Source organism: Pseudopodoces humilis, chromosome 22, assembly GCF_049639895.1.
Source record: "Pseudopodoces humilis isolate 2021_Gansu_Grassland_sample_001 chromosome 22, ASM4963989v1, whole genome shotgun sequence".
Lineage (NCBI taxonomy): Eukaryota > Metazoa > Chordata > Aves > Passeriformes > Paridae > Pseudopodoces > Pseudopodoces humilis.
The window spans coordinates 3297168-3317569 of NC_142221.1; the positions used below are offsets into that span (position 1 = coordinate 3297168).

The 20402-nt window shown below is 54.8% G+C and overlaps 1 protein-coding gene across 2 annotated transcripts in view; it reads right to left on the reverse strand.

The window, feature by feature from the left end:
* Window positions 1-20402, reverse strand: part of RXRA (retinoid X receptor alpha) — a 102788-nt gene that overhangs the window by 58443 nt on the left and 23943 nt on the right. The window contains exon 1 of one of the 2 annotated variants that reach the window (XM_088065666.1): window positions 1800-1820. The exons of the other annotated variant lie outside the window; for it this stretch is intronic. Within the exon in view, the coding sequence (XP_087921792.1) occupies window positions 1800-1806 (7 nt within the window). The 5' untranslated portion in view covers window positions 1807-1820. Of the gene's footprint in view, window positions 1-1799; window positions 1821-20402 lie in introns of those variants that run through there. 2 annotated transcript variants of the gene reach the window in all.

Consider the following 20402-nt stretch of genomic DNA (forward strand, 5'->3'; position numbering starts at 1 on the left):
CCACAAGACACAACTGCTTCCCCAGAGCACAACATGTCACTGCCCTGAACATCCCCGTGGACCCAGCCAGGAGGAGGCAAGCGGCTGTCTGCTCCCAAACTCTTCAAAACAGCCCCAAAATCTCAGTGGCTCAGTAGAGGAAAGCACCTGCTCCCAGGCTCTCCACACCACCCTCTCCTCTCCAGCTCAGCTGACGAGAGATCATCCCACATCCCCCCTGGGCACATCCCGATGCTCCAAGGGACAGTGAGGGGAGCAGGCACTGAGATGTGCTTAAACCCTGTCCTGGCAGCTTGAGCTGCAGGTGCCAGGGGCTGTTCCTAACTCCTCCTGCAAGACCAACATCTCCTCACCAAGAAACCCCAAATCACGAGCAGCTTCAGCAAATCTTAGCCAGGGCTCCCCTTGAGCCCACGTGTCCCGCTCGGTGAATGGAGCTGGAGTGTGAAAAGTGAGCTGGGTGGAGGGGAGCGCTTGGGTTACAGCTGGGAGCAGCCACGGTGGGGCTGCAGAGGGCTCTGACAGCTCCTGGCTGCTCCCTGGGCAGCGATATCTCCAGATCTCTTACAAATAAATATCATTGCTCATTATCTCGGCATTAAAGTTACATGCTGGGCGAGATGGGCACCGAGCTTTCTCTCGCTAATCTAAAACGGATGCCAGCGCTTCCATTATTAATCTCCCAGGTCCTGCTGCTCCATCGCTGCCAGCTCTGCCACTGCCACCCCACATCCCCACGGGACAGTGGGGCAGCTCAACAGCCTCTCTGTTCACACGTGGCCTGGCAGCTTCATACCCCAGCTCCTGGGAGGGGTAAAGCCTCCTCCAGTCCCAGGGCATGGAGTTTCCTGAGGTTTGGCTTTGCTGAACCCATTTCCACACAGTAAGATGAGCAAGGGCCAGTGGGGACAGAAGAGTTTGGGACCAGCACAGGGTGCAAGGATGCACAAGAGCATCCAGGAGAGCTCTCCTCAAACCTTCAGCTTGACAAGGCTGGTGCCTGCAGATCGGCTAATTGTGCAGGCCCAAGGAAGAGATCCCTGCAAGAAAACCTCCTGGCACAAACAAAACCGAGACCAAAACCCCTTGGTGGTTGTGTCCATGCCAGGAGCAGCATCCCAATGTGCCACAGAGCAGATCCTGAGCTGGGAGCACGTGCCTTGCCATGCACCAAGCAGGTTTGACGCCCACATCCTGCCCCATCCCAGGCTCCTGCTCCAGCCTGGCATGGAGCTGAGCTGCTGCAGGATGTGGCAGGGCACTGCCCTGCTGCCCACACACATCAGCGTGGCAGCAGCCGCTTCCTGCGACGCCAGAGGACGGTGAGTCACCGTCATGGAGCTGCACAACTTGTCCTGGCCCTCTGCAGCTGCAGGGACACGCTGCAATCCAGGGCCCAGCAGCAGCTTCAGGGCAGGGATGGATGGCACAGCCACAGGAGATGGGCTTGTCCCTGCTGCCAACAGCACACGGCAGCCCCGATGCCCAGAGAGATCACACTGGACTGCTGAACACTGGTCTGATATAGAGAGAGTGCCTCAAAGCCTCAATCCAGGAAGTTTCCCTTCCCCTGACCACACACAGATGGGCCAGGAGAGAAACAGAAGCCACTTTTCCCATTTCCCCAGGGTTAGTGCCCGAAGCATCCAGCCAGTCCCCGCTCCCAGCACCATGAAGCCACCCACCAGAGCCCCAAGTCACAGTGAGGTGACAGCACCCTTCACCCTGGCTGCTCCCTTCCCTTCACTTCTTTTTAAGAGAACAATTAAACTTCAGCCCTTTCATTATTTATACCTGACCTGGCATCCTCCTGGCTCCTGATTCTTCTCGTCACATCTTACCAGCCCCCAGGCACGCTCCCACCGTCCCCACGGGTGAGGGTTCCTTGTGCCAAGCCCTCTCTTGCCAAGGGGGACGTTTCCTGCCTGCCTTGACGTCAGGCAGCTGCGTCAGGGAAATGAATGTGGATTTCAACATCCTTTGGTTCATCAGCTGCTCCTTTCGACATCCTCATGGTAAACCCCCCCCAAAAAAGCACACCCTGTCACTCTCCCGCAATCCTCCTTCTGTTCGCTTGGCTTCATGCAGGAAAATGTTTGTCACCTTCAAATAAATATTTATTAACTGAGCTGCAGGTGTCTGGGGCTTCTCACCTCCTCTGCTCTCAGCTGCGCTGACACCGGAGCTGTGCTGAGCTCCCAGATGTCAGCTGGGAGCATTCCTGCCACCTGCCTTGAGCCCAGCATCCAAAGAGCTGCTCCAACCTTCCCACTAAGCCCAGCAGGAATGCACTGGATAACAGTGCCAGGACGAGTGGATCCAGGGGATGAAAAGGCGGTGGTGGGAAGGAGCCCTCCTTGGGCTTTTCCTCCTGGCAGAATCGTGGGCAGAGTGAAGGAACACAGAGTCCAAACACAAGGGTCACTCCTGCAGGACTGACCCTCCCCAGCTCTGCTACTGCAGATGTGGGATAAAGACTTTCCCAGCAACGGAGGAATGGGAGAAAAATGAGGGAAAAAGAGGAGAGAGTCCCAAGTAAACTGCCTGCAGCACAGGGCTGTGGGAATGGAAACCTTCCCAAGCCACATCCCTGGGCATCCCTGATCCCCAGCCAAGGGACAGCAGGAGCCACAAGAAAAGGGAAAGCAGGAACCCGAGATTTAGTGGTCCACCACAACAGGGGAGATGCTCATGCCAGGGACAGTGTGTAGAAGGGACACAGGGGTCCCTGTCCTCTCTGGGGACAGTCCAAGGCCACCACACCGCCCTTGACGCACAAAGCAAAGGGATTTGGGCACCTCTAATGCCCCTGGGGACACCGCTGGGCTCCTGTCCAGCACAGCCTCCCAGCCCGGGGATGATAAATCCGAGACTGGGAAACGCTCAGACGCTGCCACAGACGCAGGGAGCACTTTCACAGTCTGGCCTCTCCCCCTGCATGCCCTGTCACCGCTGTCACCGCGTCCCCTTGCTCCCTCCCACCCCTGTCGAATTAGCAGCCATCGACCTCCTCCCCCTGCGGAGCTGACATTAATCCGGCGATGTTTGTTTAACAACAGTTCCCATTGATCTGTAGCCTGATCCTCCGAGTCAATACAGGCTTTTGCCAGGGTCTGGAGTGCAGGATCTGGCTCTGGAGTGGCCCGTCAAGAGAAAGGCTGTGCAGGCTGATAGGATCAGATGCTGTCAGTGCTGCTCTGGGACCCATTAGGTTTAATTAGCTGATGATGCTGTAGAGGCCACATAAAACAATGAAGGGGATTGATCCCTCGTGTAACACTATTGACAGTGGAGCTGCAGCTGGGATCAGTTTGGTGCCGGATGCATCTGTAGGGTCTGCAAAGCCCAGCCCTGTTTTCTTTTTCTGGGGTTTCTTTTTTGGGTTTTTTTTAAGCTTTAATTTTAAAATCCCATCGTGGTAGGGCTGCCAGGTTAAAAGCAAGGGAGAAAAAAAAAGGGAAAAAAGCCAGGGAGCAGGGGAGCCCTCTCTGGTTAGGGCACATCTAAGCACTTCCACATCCCTCCCCACCAAAGACCCTCCTGTGGATTGCACACGCTGGTCATTAGGTCATTAAGGCACTGCTTCCAGGTCACTGTCATTATCCCATCTGGAAAACAAGCCATTAGCTCTCCATGTCCTCTGCTCTGAAGGGCACATCAGTCCCTGTGTTCTGCAAAGCCCTGTCCCTCTCCAGTGTCACCCACCACTGCAAAGCCCTGTCCCTCTCCAGTGTCACCCACCACTGCAAATCCCTGTCCCTTTCCAGAGTCACCCACCACTGCAAATCCCTGTCCCTCTGCAGTGTCACCCACACCTGCACAAGGAACCAAGGTCCCCAAGGACCACAAAGGGAGCTCTAAAAGAGCAGATGTCACAGGGAGCTCTTCCATTTTCAACTGCCCTGCTGCAATCAGAGACACTGGTGGGAAAAGATCATCCAGCTGGGCATCTCCATGTGCCCACACCACGTGGGGATTTCTCCTGGGGGCCTGAGATGCTGGCAGCCAAATGTCTTTATGCCCCAGGTACTCCCTAACAAATGAGGAAATCCCAGTGGGATGAGCCCACAGGCATTACAAGCAAGCAGAGTGCAGTGAGAACCTCCCCAGACACCTCCCAGAGCACTGGGGAATCACAGAGGCTTCACCTCCCACAAACTCCACCCTCAAGCCTCCAGCGTCCCGCAGATGCAGCACCACATTGCTGCTGAGCTATAGCTTGGGCATGTCAGTCCAGAAACAAATCCAGGGGATGAAAACTCCCCAGAGCAGGCAGCAATTTTTCCAAAAGGGCACCAAGAGGAGGATTTGAACAAGGAGCACTACAGCAGGAGGACTACAGCAGAGCTGGGAACCACAGGAAAGCATCCCTGACCCCAGGAAATCATCCCTGATCACAGCAGAGCATCTCTGATCACAGGAAAGCATCTCTGATCACAGGAAGGTATCCCTGATCACAGCAGAGCATCCCTGACCACAGCAGAGCATCCCTGATCACAGGAAAGCATCTCTGATCACAGCAGAGCATCCCTGCAGAAGTCAGTCCTTGGAGGTCCCTAGAGCCCTCTCGCCCCATAACATGTACAAGAACTCCCTCAAAACTCTCCAAAAAGGGGAGGCAGAGAAAACTCATCCCTTCAGCCCTCTGGGGCAGGCAGTTTGAAGCCTGAGAGCAGTGTCAGGGCATGGAACAGGCAGGCAGGCGAGGCACGGAGCGGGCAGGGAGGCGGGCAGGGTGTCAGGGGAGCGCATGCCAGCCAGCCCTGCCGGCTGACACCCCGGCCTAACACTTTCCAGATGTGGCTGCAGGAAGACAGAAGCAGAGCTGTTCCCTGCTGAGGAAGCTGGAAACGCTCAGAGATAATGTGGAATTCCTGAATGGGAGCCAGAGCCAGGCCAGGGCTGGGGTGCAGGGACAGCCAGGGAGAGGCAGCGCGCTGGGGCCGACACAAAACTCCTCTCTCTTTTGTGTGTGTGTGTGTGTGTGTGTGTTTTATTTCAGGAACTCTGCATGTAAAAGCCCTTAATTTATACGCTGTGTGGGTTGCCGGCTGTACCCAACAAATGGAACATTTTCTCCATCCCCTTGTGAGTGTGATAAACAGCCGCTGCACAGAGAGGGAACAGAGCCTTTTTCTTCCCCATGATAAATATGCTCCCAGCAGCTCCCAGCTTCTTGGCTTGCAGATTATTATTTTTTCCTCTTCTCTAAGAGGGAGGCCTCGGCCCCCTGGGCAGGTAGCCAGCCCAGCACCAGGCAGGAGAGCAGTGCCTGCGCTGCCCAGCTCACCTTGTGGCATCTTCCTCCCCAGCTGCAATGAAGGTGACCCAAAACTGTGAGCAAATCCTGGCACCAGACACCTACATCGGGCAGAGATGGGCTCCCATCCACTGCTCCCTCTCCAGGGTGTTACAGTGGAGGCTCTCCCTGTCAAGTGCTGGCACAGTGGCACCCACAGCCACGCCAAGCAGCTCCTCCAGGAGCACCCATTTCCTGCCCAAACTCTGCCCAGATCCTGCCTGAAAGAAACTTCAGAGAGCTGAAGCCCAGGACAAGTAAATTTTCATCCAAAATCAGGGGCTTTTGTCATTTCTGACTGAGGCTGATATCTTGGACAAACACCATTTCCTGTGGTATTTCAACACTTTTTTCAAACCAATCTTTCCTCAGAGTGAGCAATCTCAGAATGGCTTCCAGGAACACGGCTAGGCTTTGGAGCAGGCCCAAGAGGAGACAACCACAGGAATCAGGAGGGTCTCTTGGAGCATCACTGGGGTTCAGATCAGCTGGCATGAGGGGCCAGAACAGGGCACAGGGGACACGGGGCAGGGACAGGGACCACAGCAGCAAAGCACTCAAATTCAACCAGGAGCCCTACACATCCCCACACTGGCAGCCCGTGGAAATTGGGGTACCCCAAGCAGGGTGATGGCTCTTCTCATTTGTAATCCAGCTGATGGGGAGCTCAGTCCATTGTTCTGGCAGCTTGGTTTATTTCATGTTTCCAAAAAAAGGGGGGATGTTGCTTGAGATAATTCTGGGTGCAGCACTGGGGAGATCTTGGCATTGTGGTTTTGCCACCTGTTTCCTGACAGCATTCCCTGGGCATCAGTGGGAATGGGATGGGTCAAGGACCATGAAGAGGTTGAGGCAATGTCAGCTCAAGGGATGCTCTGGGACCCTCCACACAGGCAGCAGGTAAAGCTCTGGTCCAAAACTCCTCCAGTGACTCCTGGGTGACAGCTGAGGGGTCTCCTGTGACTCCAAGAAGGTATTTCTGAGTGCTCCCCCCAGCCTGTCCCCCAGTGTGGCAGAAAATCACAACAGAACAGGTTAAAGAAGGCAATTCCCCCCCAAAACAGTCCCTTGGTGACCAGGAAGGGGCTTCAGTCAGAAACACCAAAACACCCCCAGGAGCCCTCTGGAGAGAGGGAGCTGAGCCAGAGGGGAGACCCTGAGGAGCAGTCTGGGAACAGGGACCATCCCCCAGCCTTCCCACCTGTGCATCCAGGGGTCTTTACACTGACACCTACATGGACCTAACCCCATCACCCCAAGGCTGAGCAGCACCCAGTGGCCAGACCACCCCAGCTCCAATTCCACATGGATTTTCCACACCAGGTACATCTTTATTTCCTCCAAGGCCAGTCCACGGGGAATGGCTGCTCCTCAGCTGTGCCTCTCACCCTCCCCTTGGCCACGTGGCTGAGTGAGGGGAGGCCAACCACAGCAGAGGTTCCCATCAATGATATTCCAAACAGATCCCATGGCTCACCTTTTAACCTCTGTTAGCGAGCCAAAGTCCTTGAATTATCCACCCCAGCACACCCCCACCTTCCTGCAGCTCTGCTGAGCCCCCAGAGCCCCCTTGGGAACCTCTGCCCAGCCTCCCAGCCCAGCCCTGCCAGCATCCCTGGATGTGGACAGGCAGCAGAGCTGATGCTGATGGGCATGAAGGTCAGTGGAGAGGGAAGGTCGGCTCTGGCAGCCCGGCGGGCAGCAGCGCCCGCTCCCTGCCCTGCCCGCGCCTCCCTGGCCCTTCCCAAACCCATCCCAGGGGCTGCTAGGGCACAGCTCAAACAAAATCCTTGGAAATGCATCGCTGGGGGAACGGGAGAGGAAAGCAAAGCCACGGCCGTGCTCAGTCCGAGGTGGTGCCACTGCTCCCTTCCCTGCTGTCACTGCCATCGCAAAAGCCAGGTTGGCTGGTTGGCAGCTGCTCTCCCACCGCTCTCCAGGGAATGTCGGAGTCTCTGGCAAGCTCTTGGAGCAATGGGATGATCCAGGATTCTGTTTTCACAGGGTGTTTGCAGGGTGTGATTCAGAATGATTTGATGCATCCAGCATGGGCAGTGACCTTCCAGCTAGCCGCAGCTGTCCCATTCTGTATTTCCTCCCCTCAGGGGGAAACTGAGGCACGGAGGGACCGTACCAGGGACAACAACTCACACTGTCCATTCCCCGCACAGCAACCCCACCCCTGTGTGGCTGCAGCCCTCCCTCGGCAGCATGAGCCCAGCGAGAAGAGCCATGTCCCCAGTGCTGTCCCCAACCACTGTGGACCCCCAGAGCTGTGCCCAAGTGTCTCCTGTGCTCTCCCCCGTGCTCCTGTCAGTGCCAGGCTCAGGAGTGTCCCACACCCCCATCCCTGCCTGCCTGGCTGCACGTGTGCACACACACGTGCAAAAGAGCTGCCCGTAATCCCCCTTACATCTGCTCCTCCCTGCACCCACCAAACACGGAAATTCCTCAGCTCCACACACAGCAAAACATGGGCTGCACACATTTCCACAGGGCACAGCTCGTTCCCAGCCCAGCTCCTGGATTCCCAGCACCCCTGGCATTTGCAGAGAAGAAAACACCATGGCCAAGCTGGACATGGCTGGATGGAGGAAAGCCACATACCCACAGACACAGAGGTGGGAAGGCGCCTGCATCCAAGCAGGATGAAAATCCCAGCCTTACTGCTCTACCCTTCCATCTCCCCACTTTGAGACGTGTGTTTGGCTGCTCCCCTCTCTCTGGAAGCAAAACACTGCCCTGAGGAGAAGGACAAAGCCACCACGTGTCCCATCCCTGCTCCAACACCTCCTCCAGCCCAGGCTGTCGCTTGTGATTTGTGGCGTTAATATTCCAGAGGAGGGGCACCAAGGGGTGACAAAGGCAGGGGACAGCCAGCTCTTGGAGGGTCACAGCTGAAGGCAAAGCACTAACGCTGATGGATCCCAGGATCCAGGGTAGCAGAGGGTGGAGGATGAGGAGAGGGGAGAAGAGAGCAGGCGAGCAAAGGTGGCTAACAGCAAAACCACAAAACTCTGCCTTTGCAGAAGCTTGGTACAGTTTAGGGATGGAGCATCAGCACCTCAGAGAGGGACCAGGATGTCAGGAGAGCCGGGCAGCAGCGGGACGAGGCCTGGCTGCTCCCCAAGGGTTGCTCCCTAACCCTGGCAGCATTTCCCTGGCAGCAGCCGCTAAATCCGCACCGATCCAGCCCCAAGCACAGGCATCACCTGCTGAGCCTGTCCTGGCTGCTCCCACCCCGCTGGTGCCCGGCCAGCCCAGCCGCCTCGACAGCCGGAGCCCGTTTTAAGACCTGCAACCCTTGAGAGGCTTAAGGACAAGAATATCTCGATTATCCGTGCCTGCAGCGCTCCAGCAGCCCCAGCTTAAAGGCTGGGAATTACTGCCGGGGGCACCCGGGACCCTTGGGTGGCATCACCGGCCGTGCCTCTGCTTCCAGGGGATGACAGATCTCCACAAACCCCCCCAGTAATCAGCAGCCCATCCCCTCCCCGGCACTTTTCACACCTCCCATCAGCAGCCAGGCATGTGCTCCTGGCAGCGAGCCACAGCCCGGCCCGCCGCCGAGCCCGGAACATTTTGCTGGGAAAAGGGCAATTTAATTATCCTGTTCTTCTGTTTCATGACAACACAGGAACACGCTGCTCAGACACGGAAAGTGCCATGCGGGCAAACAGCAATCCCGCCTGGAGCTTCCCACAGACGGCTCCTGGCTTCCCGCTGCCGAGGGCGACACGGAAATGATGGGGTTAAAACCAAGCCCCAAACATCCAGGTTTTTCAAGAGTCCAAAGAAGCAGGGAAAAATGTTTTTGTTGTCCAGCTGCAAAGCTTCTTCTGAGCTCAAAGCGAGCTCTGAGTGTCATCTGGGGGCTGTTTGGCCGCACCAGTCTATTTTTACAGGGGAAAATGGTATTTTGAAGGGGAAGGTTGAACAGAAGAGGTATTAAAAATACTGCAGCCCTCTGTGGGGAGATCAAACTTCACCGAATACAGCCGGACTTCACAAACCACGTCTGACCTTCCAAAACACCACTTAGCAGAAAATTTACTACTAAAATACATTAAATAACAGAAAATACACTCAAAACCACCCCTTAAACTCAGCCATGGGTGAGGGGTGAAGGCAGGGTGTCTGTCCCAGTGGGGTGGTTGTAGCTGGGACCATGCAAAGAGGCAGTGCTGGCCCTGTGCTGTCCCCAGGAGGGACACAGGGATGGAGAAGGCTGCCAGGAGCAGCTCCTGTTCCATGGTGTGGGCAGGAGAATCCCGGGATGCTGGCTGGGGTGGGTGAGGAGCGTGCACCGGGTGTTTGTTGTGACAGCAGCTCCATTAGCACCCAGGAGTCAAGCTGCCTTCCCAAGGACACTGGCACAGACACTCTAATTAGTGCTTTAACCCTAATTAGTACATTAATGAAACTCTTTGGCTGGGAGGGAGCAGGTGTGAGAGGATGGAGGGGGAGCTGCAGTATCCCCTGGCTGAGCTAGGTCTGTCCCAGCTCCCCAGATGCCTCTGCCACAAGAGCTGCAGGGACAAAAAATCAGTGGGAGAAGGAATAAAGGCACTTCTCAGGTAGGAAAGTCACAAAAGGACAAACAAGCTGGTGTGGGGCACACTGATGTGCCAGCTCAATCCCAGCAGCCACCCAGAAGCCTGGCACTAGGAAGTTCCCACGCCCCACTGAAACTCTGTGACAATCCCAGCAATGAGCTGGCATGTCCTGGGCACAGGAAATTACCTGTCAGTCTCACAAACAGGTGACAAACAGCCAGCTCTCTGCCCACCCAGGAGGGCTGGCAGTGGCATTTTGGGGACACCAGCTGACAGGCTGTGCCAAAGAGCCACAGAAATGTGGGGGACCCCTGAGAGCTTCCCTCCAGGGCTCCCTTAAAAATCAAAATCTGCACTCTCATGGCTCCTCTGGTTTAATGTTCTCTCCCTTTCCCCCCTCCAGGAGCAGAAGGCTCAGAAGCTGCCAGCCCTGCAGGTCAGGAGCAATGTCAGACAGCAGAGCCACTTGGGCAGCACCCGATGTGACAGAGGACACCCCATGACCAACACCTGACACCAGGCTGGGTGACAAAAGGCATTTCTCTGCTTGAAGAAATCTGTCCCCCTGCGCCATCAATCCATCCATCCATCCATCCATCCATCCATCCATCCATCCATCCATCCATCCATCCATCATCCATCCATCATCCATCATCCATCCATCATCCATCCATCCATCCATCCATCCATCCATCCATCCATCCATCCATCCATCCATCCATCCATCCATCCATCCATCCATCATCCATCCATCATCCATCCATCATCCATCCATCCATCATCCATCCATCCATCATCCATCATCCATCCATCCATCATCCATCCATCATCCATCCATCATCCATCCATCCATCCATCCATCCATCCATCCATCCATCATCCATCCATCCATCCATCCATCATCCATCCATCCATCATCCATCCATCCATCCATCCATCATCCATCCATCCATCCATCATCCATCCATCCATCATCCATCCATCCATCCTTCATTCATCCATCATCCATCCATCCATCATCCATCCATCCATCCATCCATCATCCCTCCATCCATCCATCCATCCATCATCCATCCATCATCCATCCATCATCCATCCATCCATCCATCATCCATCCATCCATCCATCCATCATCCATCCATCCATCCATCATCCATCCATCCATCCATCCATCATCCATCCATCCATCCATCCATCCATCCATCCATCCATCCATCCATCCATCCATCCATCATCCATCCATCATCCATCCATCCATCCATCCATCCATCCATCCATCATCCATCCATCCATCCACCCATCATCCATCCATCCTCCATCCATCATCCATCCATCCATCCATCCATCCATCATCCATCCATCATCCATCCATCCATCATCCATCATCCATCCATCCATCCATCCATCATCCATCCATCATCCATCCATCCATCCATCATCCATCCATCCATCATCCATCCATCCATCATCCATCCATCCATCCATCATCCATCCATCATCCATCATCCATCCATCATCCATCATTCATCCATCCATCCATCCATCATTCATCCATCCATCCATCATCCATCCATCCATCCATCCATCATCCATCCATCCATCCATCCATCATCCATCCATCCATCCATCCATCCATCATCCATCCATCATCCATCCATCCATCCATCATCCATCATCCATCATCCATCCATCCATCATCCATCCATCATCCATCCATCCATCCATCCATCCATCCATCCATCATCCATCCATCCATCATCCATCCATCATCCATCCATCCATCCATCCATCATCCATCCATCCATCCATCCATCCATCCATCCCTTATCCATCATCCATCCATCCATCATCCATCCATCCATCATCCATCCATCATCCATCCATCCATCCATCCATCATCCATCCATCCATCCATCATCCATCATCCATCATCCATCCATCCATCATCCATCCATCATCCATCCATCCATCCATCCATCCATCCATCCATCCATCATCCATCCATCCATCCATCCATCCATCATCCATCCATCATCCATCCATCATCCACCCATCCATCCATCCATCCATCATCCATCCATCCATCCACCCACCCTCTCCTCTCCTCCTGTTGCTGGGGAAGGATGGGTTAAGCTGTCCCTGCACTGCCCCAGCCCCTGGCAGGTGCTCAGCAGGGCAGCCACGGGAGCCAGGGGCAGGTCAGCCCCTGGTGCCTCAGGGCCTGGGCTGGCTGGTGCACAGCTCACGTTAACCAGCTCTGATGGATGCTGGAACAGCTCTGATGGATATTTAGGACAGCCACAGCAGGGAATGCCCTGCCTGGGCACACCTGCCCTCGCTGTGGCAGTGGGGACCACGAGGGGACGGGCCCTGTGACCGCCAGCTGACCCCTCTGAGCTGGCTCGGGTCAGAGTGACCGCACACCTGAGCTGGTGGCCAGGGGCACTGGCAGTGCAGCTCCAGCTGCTCCCTGCCCTGCATCCACAGGAGCCTTCCCCGGCCTCCCGATGGCTGCGGCGTCATCGGGGCCACCCCCACGCACAGGCTGAAGCAAAACCACTCCAAAGTGCAGCTCCCACCCCTCCACCTCCTCTCCCTCAGCATTTGCAGATGGGCTTTACTCATCCCCCAACCTGGAGCTGGCTCTGCTGCACAACCACGGCCACGCTCGTCCCTAGGAGTGTCTGAATGGGAAGTGAGCAACAGGAGTCCAGACTTCAAGGCTGGCGGCTTTAGGTGTCATTTGGGGTGCTTTTTTCTTAATCAGACCCATTGTCAACCCACAAAAATGTGCCTGTGACACCCTGGGGATGCATATTCCTGACACTGTCTCAGGAGCAGCAGAAATGCAGATGATTCAGCTCCAAAATTATCGGCAGTGGGATGCAAGCCTCCAAGCAGATCCCTGGCTATTCCTGGGCAAAAGCTCAAAGCCGCCCTTGCATCTCTCTCCTCCTCCTGAAATCAGAGCAGAGAATGTAATTCCATATTCCCTTATTTTTCACTGTGAATACATTCTGGTCTCTTCCAGCCCTGCAGGAAAAGAACGGAGCTGGAGCATCAGGGGTGGCTGTTCCTGGGCCATGGCTTTTCTGGCTGGCATCCCTGTGTGCCAGCAGTGCCAGGAAGGACAAACACGACCCCAAACACGACCCCGTTGGCCTTTCCCATCTGCCAGGAGGGTTTGTCCCGACTCCTGCTGGGCTCGGGCGACGGCGCGGTGCTGCCGCTGCTATTTTCTCCTTGTTTTCCTAGACATTGACACTTCCTCCCTGCACCCACAGGATGGTTTCCAGGCTTCAATTCTCTTCCCTATGGCAACAAAAACCCAGCCAGGAAACCTCAACCCACTCTCTCAGCTCTCTGGCAGGGGAGGGAGCTGGGGGAAGCTCCAGCCCCTCTGGGCTGGTCACTCCAGCTCGACACAAAACTACTTGAAAGCAAAACTCTGGTGACAATTACAAAGCAAATTCACTCCAGGTGTCACTCACCTGGATCCAAAGTGCCCAGGAGCGTCACCAAACCCCAGGTGAGCAGGGGGACACCAGGAGAAGGATGGGATTTGCAGAAATCCCTGCTGCACGTCCACCCCAGCCTAGATTCTCTCAGATGCTGGGCTGGAGCATTGGATTGATCCAGCCTGCAGCTCCCCTGCTCCAACAGCATCCCAAGGATGCTGCTCCATGCACACACTGCTCCTAAAATACCCTCTGTTCATAAAATACCCTCTGTCAGGGAAAGGCCAGAGCAAGGAGTGGGTGTTGAAAAGGAAACGGGGAGGAAGGATGAGAGAGCAAACAAATTATATCGACTCAAATCAAAGCAGGCCACAGAAATTATTATGCTTAAACTTTTCACGCCTGGTTAATTTTTTTATTATTCAAACAAATTCCGGGTTTTGTTTTGCCTCCTTGAAGGAAGAAGCAGAGGGGAGAGCGCTCCTCCAGCAACCCCAGATAGTTACCACTGGGAAAAAAGGCTTCCTGATCCAACAATGGGAGACAATTTTTATGGAGCTGATGTGCAGGAGCATCTTTAACCTCCCCTGCCTTGTCAAAACAAAAATAGAAACACTCTGTGGGGAAAAGGGCTGAAATTAGGGATTTATTTCAGATGGGAAGGCAACACTCCCCAGCACTGCATCGTGCACTTTGCTGCCACAAAAAAAAACAAACATACTGGGATCTCCAGGGAAAACTGAGCCAGGGATGGGATCCAAGGATGCCCAGCAAGTCTGAGCAGTGAGGACAGCCTGCAGCAGGCAGGATGTGACCCTGAGGTGGCCGCTGGGCTCACAACCCCACTCCCATCTCTATTTTCAGTTGTGTCTCTGCTTGGGACTTTGGTGTCTTTGCTTTTTCCCAGATCCCACAGAGCCTCCTACCAGCCTCAGCAGGATTTTCTCCCTCCAGGACAATGCTTCAACGCCAAGAGAGGGATGAAGGCCTTCCAAACCCACCAAGCAGCAGCTGAGATGCTTTTCCAGCTGCTCAGCCCAAGGAGGAGCAGCCTCTCCCCCTCTCCAGCCGCTGCTCCTTTAACTGTCAGAGGCTCCGGGAGAAAACACCCGCGCTGCAAATCCAACTGTGCGTCATTCAGCTCTCATTTTGATTGTTAAAAATTCATTAATGAGAGCAGATTGGTATTATATCGCTGCCTTAATTAAAGAGGGCTACGGAACAGCATTTTAAATAGCAATGTCATTTTCTAATTGACACAGCTACATTATAAAGAAAAATACTTAAACAGGACTTGAAACCGAGCCGGTTTCTTCTGATGGCAGAGCTCATTTTGGCTTCAATTTTTAATCTGCTCGTAAAATATTTACGGGCAAGGGAAGGGATAATGTTTCTCCAGGTGTACAGTTCCCCTCCTTCGGCCCAGGCCCCTGGGAGGTGGCAAGGGAGGAAGGCTCCAGCATCCAGGGAAGCTGCTCCTCCATCCTCCTTCATGGCTGCATCCCTTCCCAAGCACCAGGAGATTGGGAGACCCCAGGCCCTGCTCCACCTGCATCCTTGCAGTTAAATCCCACTGGAGTTGAGTGGAAAATGTGCTTTTTTTGCTGCTTTTCCTACCCCCAGCATTTCTTTCCCACCAAGGGCACAGGGATGACAGGGGTGAGCACATCTGTGCCTGAGGTGGGTTCCAGAACTGCCTGGGTCCCTGTGGGTTTGCTGGGGAGGCACAGGGATGTGGGATGGGGATGCAGGACAGCTCAAAAGCATCCCATGTCAGGCCACATTCAGACACCAGATCTCCCCCTCTCACACACAGACACTCAGCACTTTCCTCCCCTTTTTAATGTGTTTCATACACAAACTCCCTACAGCCAACAGCTAATTCCACACATTTAAGAGCACAGATTCCTCCTGTTTTCCTCTTAGGAGGAAGGAGTCACCATTTCAAGTAAATCAGGGAAGAAAACAGCTCCATACGCGTGGATGTGAATTCCTTCGCGAGGCAGCGCATCCCCCTCTCCCCACCCCGCACGCAGCAGTCTGGGAAAGCAGCCCTTGCTCACGCCATCAGATTTTTCCAGCAGCTTTAGTGGAAGTCAGTGGCATTAGTCCACGCCTGCGTTTCGCCAGCCAGCCGGAGTGAACTCATCGCGAAGCCGTGCGCACGCCAAGCCCATTGAGAGCGGTAGCACCGCGCTTTGGCCACCGTGCTCAGAACAAGCACGAGGGCAGGGTGAGCCAGAGGACAGGTTGCTCAGAGGCTTAAACTCTGGATCTAACTCTCACTAGCATTCCAGATGACCTTCCAGATCCTAGAGGCACCCTCCGCCCTGCCTCAGTTTCCCTTCTTGCCCGCTGCCTTTTTCCAGGTGCTTCTACAGGATCCCCAGCCTGAGGGTGCAGGGATGGGGTGGGGGGGGGATGCTCCACCCAGCCCCGGGGGTTTGGAGCGTCCCTCACCCTCTGCCTGTTCACAACAACTTCCAAAAGCAAAACAGCAGCAGCCCACAGGGTGGCTTGGCCTGGCAGTGCTGTTTTTCCAAGATTTGGAAAAACAACAAGAGGAGAAACATCAATTTCTCAGCGCCTCCCTCTCCCTCGCTCTCCGAGGGAGGGCTGCCCACCTCCGTACCCCATGGATGCCCATGGGAAGCAAAGAGCAGGAGCTGGCACCATGCAGGACAAGCCCAGGGAGGTGGGAACAGACCCACCCCACTGCTGGAGGCTCCAGTCCAATCCCCTCCCCATCCAAGCCTCCCTCTGCCACCATCCTTCCCATGTTCCCATGGCTTCCCCTCCTGTCTCGAGAGGGTGAGGCTGTCCAGCTGGCCCGTGGAGGATCTGGCCAGGCTGTTTAATCAGGGAGAGTGATTCGGCCATAATTTCTTCTGATAAAGTATTACAGATGCTACATTTTGAGCCATCTGGCAGCAGCCCACGTTTCCTGCCTCTGCTTCTCGCACTCTCAGGAGGAGAGGGGAGAGAGGGATCAAAAATGAAAAGCAGGACGGCAGGGAGGGCTGTACCAGGATGGGAAGGGGAGCAGGGAAGGAATTCCCAACTCCCACTCCTCCCAAAACCACCTGCCCATCCCATAGATGCTGCTGGGCAAAGGATGAGACAAGATAAGAGCACATCGATGCCCCCAGGAAAGGCAGAGCAAGAGGGGCTAGGGCTGCTAAAAACCATGGGACAGACCCCTCAGAGCATCCTCCTCAGCTGGAAAACCCTCCTGGAAGGGTGAAAGCCCCTTCTCCCCGCCTGCCCCACGCTTCAGCCCCAGCACAGGCACCAATGAGGGTCCCCAAACCCTTGACTGCAGTCACAACATCAGGAAAATCAGCTGCCCCCGCGCTCAACAGAGCGAGGCAAGCCCAAAACCAAACAGATCCGAGTCCGTGCAGCCTCCCAGCAGTGAGTAATTTACCCTGAGCCGAGCAATCCGGCGGCACAGGGGGAGGCTCTGCAAACAAGAGGCAGCTCCTTCGGATTTAGCCGAGCCTGAGCAGAACCACATTAAAAATAACTGAAGGGAAGGGCTCGCACTTCATTACTCTCGACAGAACTGGGTCTTGGTCACGCCAAGGTTCTGCTGGGGAGCCCTCACAGCCCTGCCTTGCACCGCTCAGGTGTGAGGCCAAAGTGATGGGGATGCAGGGGGTTTCATTTCCCACTTTTCCCTCCCCTGCTGTGGCGAAATGTACAAATCCCTCATGGCCAGCACTCCCTGCACCCCTGCGCTGAGCAGTGTCTCTGCACACACATCCCGGGGAGGTGGGAATGGTGCTCCAGCAGCACACAGAGGCAGCAGAGATGCCTCTGGCTCACAGAAACACAGGAGATGCCTTGGCAGAGGGCTCCTGGGATGTGTGGGATCAACCCCCTGAAGTTTCTTTGTGAACCACAGAGAGTTAATGGCTGGCCAAGGCCCCGCAGCACGAGCTTTATGCATATGTAATACAATTATACATTAATCTATAACTAACAGCCACGGTAATACAACATTACAGTAGGTAGATTATCCCATCTCCGTTAATTTATTATTGTTATTTGTAATCCATTAGTGTCCAGAGCTGGACTGGGGTCAGAGTGCAGTGTCCTGGCACGCTTTCACCAGCCCTGGGAAGAGCAAGAGGATGGAAGACCCTCCTGCTATGGGGCCAAATCCTGCCCCACGATGAGTCCTGGGCAGAGATCTGCCTCCCTGTTGGCACCAGGACAGTTTTCAGGGCTTGGGCTCCCAATGGGATACATCCACCAACACTGGATGAAACCACCATGGCTTTGCCCACCATTCCCTGTCCCAAATGCTGGGGCCAAAGGGGATGAGGGGCTCAGCAGGAATCTGGGAGCCATGGGGCCAGACCATCACCACACCATCACCATGGACCCGTTCCAGTTGCCTTTGAGGAGAGGGAAGAAAGCCCAACTGGTTCCAAACAGCCACCAATTAATCTTGATCGACACCACCCTCTGAAGTGAGTCATCCACCCGAAGTCAATTTACATTTTTATTAAATCACACAGGAAAATTAGGAGCGTTATTACTTCTCTCCGATTCAACACAAGTTCTGTGTTCCCCTACCGTTCGCCTTGTGGGAAAACATCCCAGCATCTCCGGTTTAACCGTTTCTTCCCGGTGCTTCCCATCCCAAAGCAGCCCTTTTTGCATAGCCTGGAACTAAATCAGGCTGGTCTTTATGGGAGGGAAACCAGATCCCTCGAGGCAAACTGACAGCTGGAGATGCTGCTGCCCAGGGAAGGACTGGGTGCATTCCTGGGCAGCCAGAGTGTGCCACGGGCAGCACCAGTGATCCTGACCCTGGAGGGACCCCCTGGGTTCAACCAGCTCTGTTTGTGTCACTCATGTCACCGCTACAGCCCCTGCAGGGAGCTGGATCTACCTCAGGAAGTTCCCTGCGAGGGAAAGGCAGATCCATCTGCACCGCAGTGCCGGGGGATCAACGCACATTTCTATCATCCTTCCACCCATCCCATCCCATCCTGCCATGTCTGCTGCATGCAGGATTAGATCATCCTCACTGCTGCAACACAGGCAGCTAAATTCAACAGCCTTTTATTTATGGTTCCCACACGATGCAAGCAGATCTGTGGGAGAGCAGGGAAGGGATCTCTGGAGAAGGGATAAAACCCAGTGTGTGCACAAGCCAGACCACAGGAGCAGCACGTGGATCCCGCGGTTGTTCAGTGGGCTAAAACAAGAGGAAGGGTCTCCTGACACTGCCCAAATTAATATTTGCTTGAAGGGAAAGCCCAAAAGCTCCCACTGGGATCACGAATCCATCCTGCTGGGGACTCGGATGGAGAGTGCTTGCTCAGAAAAGCACTTAATGTGACTGGGTCAGAAAATTGTTTCCTAAGGATGAATGCCCCTATGATGGAGTATTTCCCAAGGATGAATGCTGATTGTTTGCAAAGTCCAATCAATTTGGGCCACATTTCCTGTGAAAGGAGCAAGAGGAAGGAGAGGAATTTCGATCTTGCAATTAAATTCCAAAAATCCTGTCTTTTTCTCCCAAACCAGCACAAAAGCACGGTTTGAAATCTCTGAGCTTCCTGCCAGTGGGGAAGACTCCAAGTTTCAACCACACTCTTTGCAATTCAATTAGCTGCATCCTAGGCAAGGGCTGAAATCCCAAAATCTGAGTGATGTGCTCAGGGACACTCATGGCACAGAGATATGGTGGCACAGGGATCTCATGGCACAGGGATCTCATGGCACAGGGATCTCAGGGCAGAGGGATGCTCATAGCACAGGGATCTCATGGCACAGGGATCTCATGGCACAGGGATGCTCGTGGCACAGGGATCTCGTGGCACAGGGATGCTCATGGCACAGGGATGTTCATGGCACAGGGATCTCATGGCACAGGGATGTTCATGGCACAGGGATCTCATGGCACAGGGATCTCATGGCACAGGGATGCTCGTGGCACAGGGATCTCATGGCACAGGGATGCTCATGGCACAGGGATCTCATGGCACAGGGATCTCATGGCACAGGGATGTTCATGGCACAGGGATCTCGTGGCACAGGGATCTCGTGGCACAGGGATCTCATGGCACAGGGATCTCATGGCACAGGGATGTTCATGGCACAGGGATGTTCATGGCACAGGGATCTCATGGCACAGGGATCTCATGGCACAGGGATGTTCATGGCACAGGGATCTCGTGGCACAGGGATCTCGTGGCACAGGGATCTCATGGCACAGGGATGTTCATGGCACAGGGATGTTCATGGCACAGGGATCTCATGGCACAGGGATCTCATGGCACAGGGATCTCATGGCACAGGGATCTCATGGCACAGGGATGCTCGTGGCACAGGGATGCTCGTGGCACAGGGATCTCATGGCACAGGGATCTCGTGGCACAGGGATCTCATGGCACAGGGATCTCGTGGCACAGGGATCTCATGGCACAGGGATCTCGTGGCACAGGGATCTCATGGCACAGGGATCTCATGGCACAGGGATGCTCATGGCACAGGGATGTTCGTGGCACAGGGATCTCATGGCACAGGGATCTCATGGCACAGGGATGTTCGTGGCACAGGGATGTTCATGGCACAGGGATGTTCATGGCACAGGGATGTTCGTGGCACAGGGATCTCATGGCACAGGGATGTTCATGGCACAGGGATGTTCGTGGCACAGGGATGTTCATGGCACAGGGATGTTCATGGCACAGGGATGTTCGTGGCACAGGGATGTTCATGGCACAGGGATGTTCGTGGCACAGGGATCTCCTGGCACAGGGATGTTCATGGCACAGGGATGTTCATGGCACAGGGATCTCATGGCACAGGGATCTCATGGCACAGGGATCTCATGGCACAGGGATCTCATGGCACAGGGATGCTCGTGGCACAGGGATCTCATGGCACAGGGATGCTCGTGGCACAGGGATCTCATGGCACAGGGATGCTCATGGCACAGGGATCTCGTGGCACAGGGATGCTCGTGGCACAGGGATCTCATGGCACAGGGCTGCTCCAAGCCAGCAGAGCCCTTTGGGATCACGCTGCTGCTGAGCCCCAATCCCCAGCACAGCCTTTTCCGCCTCT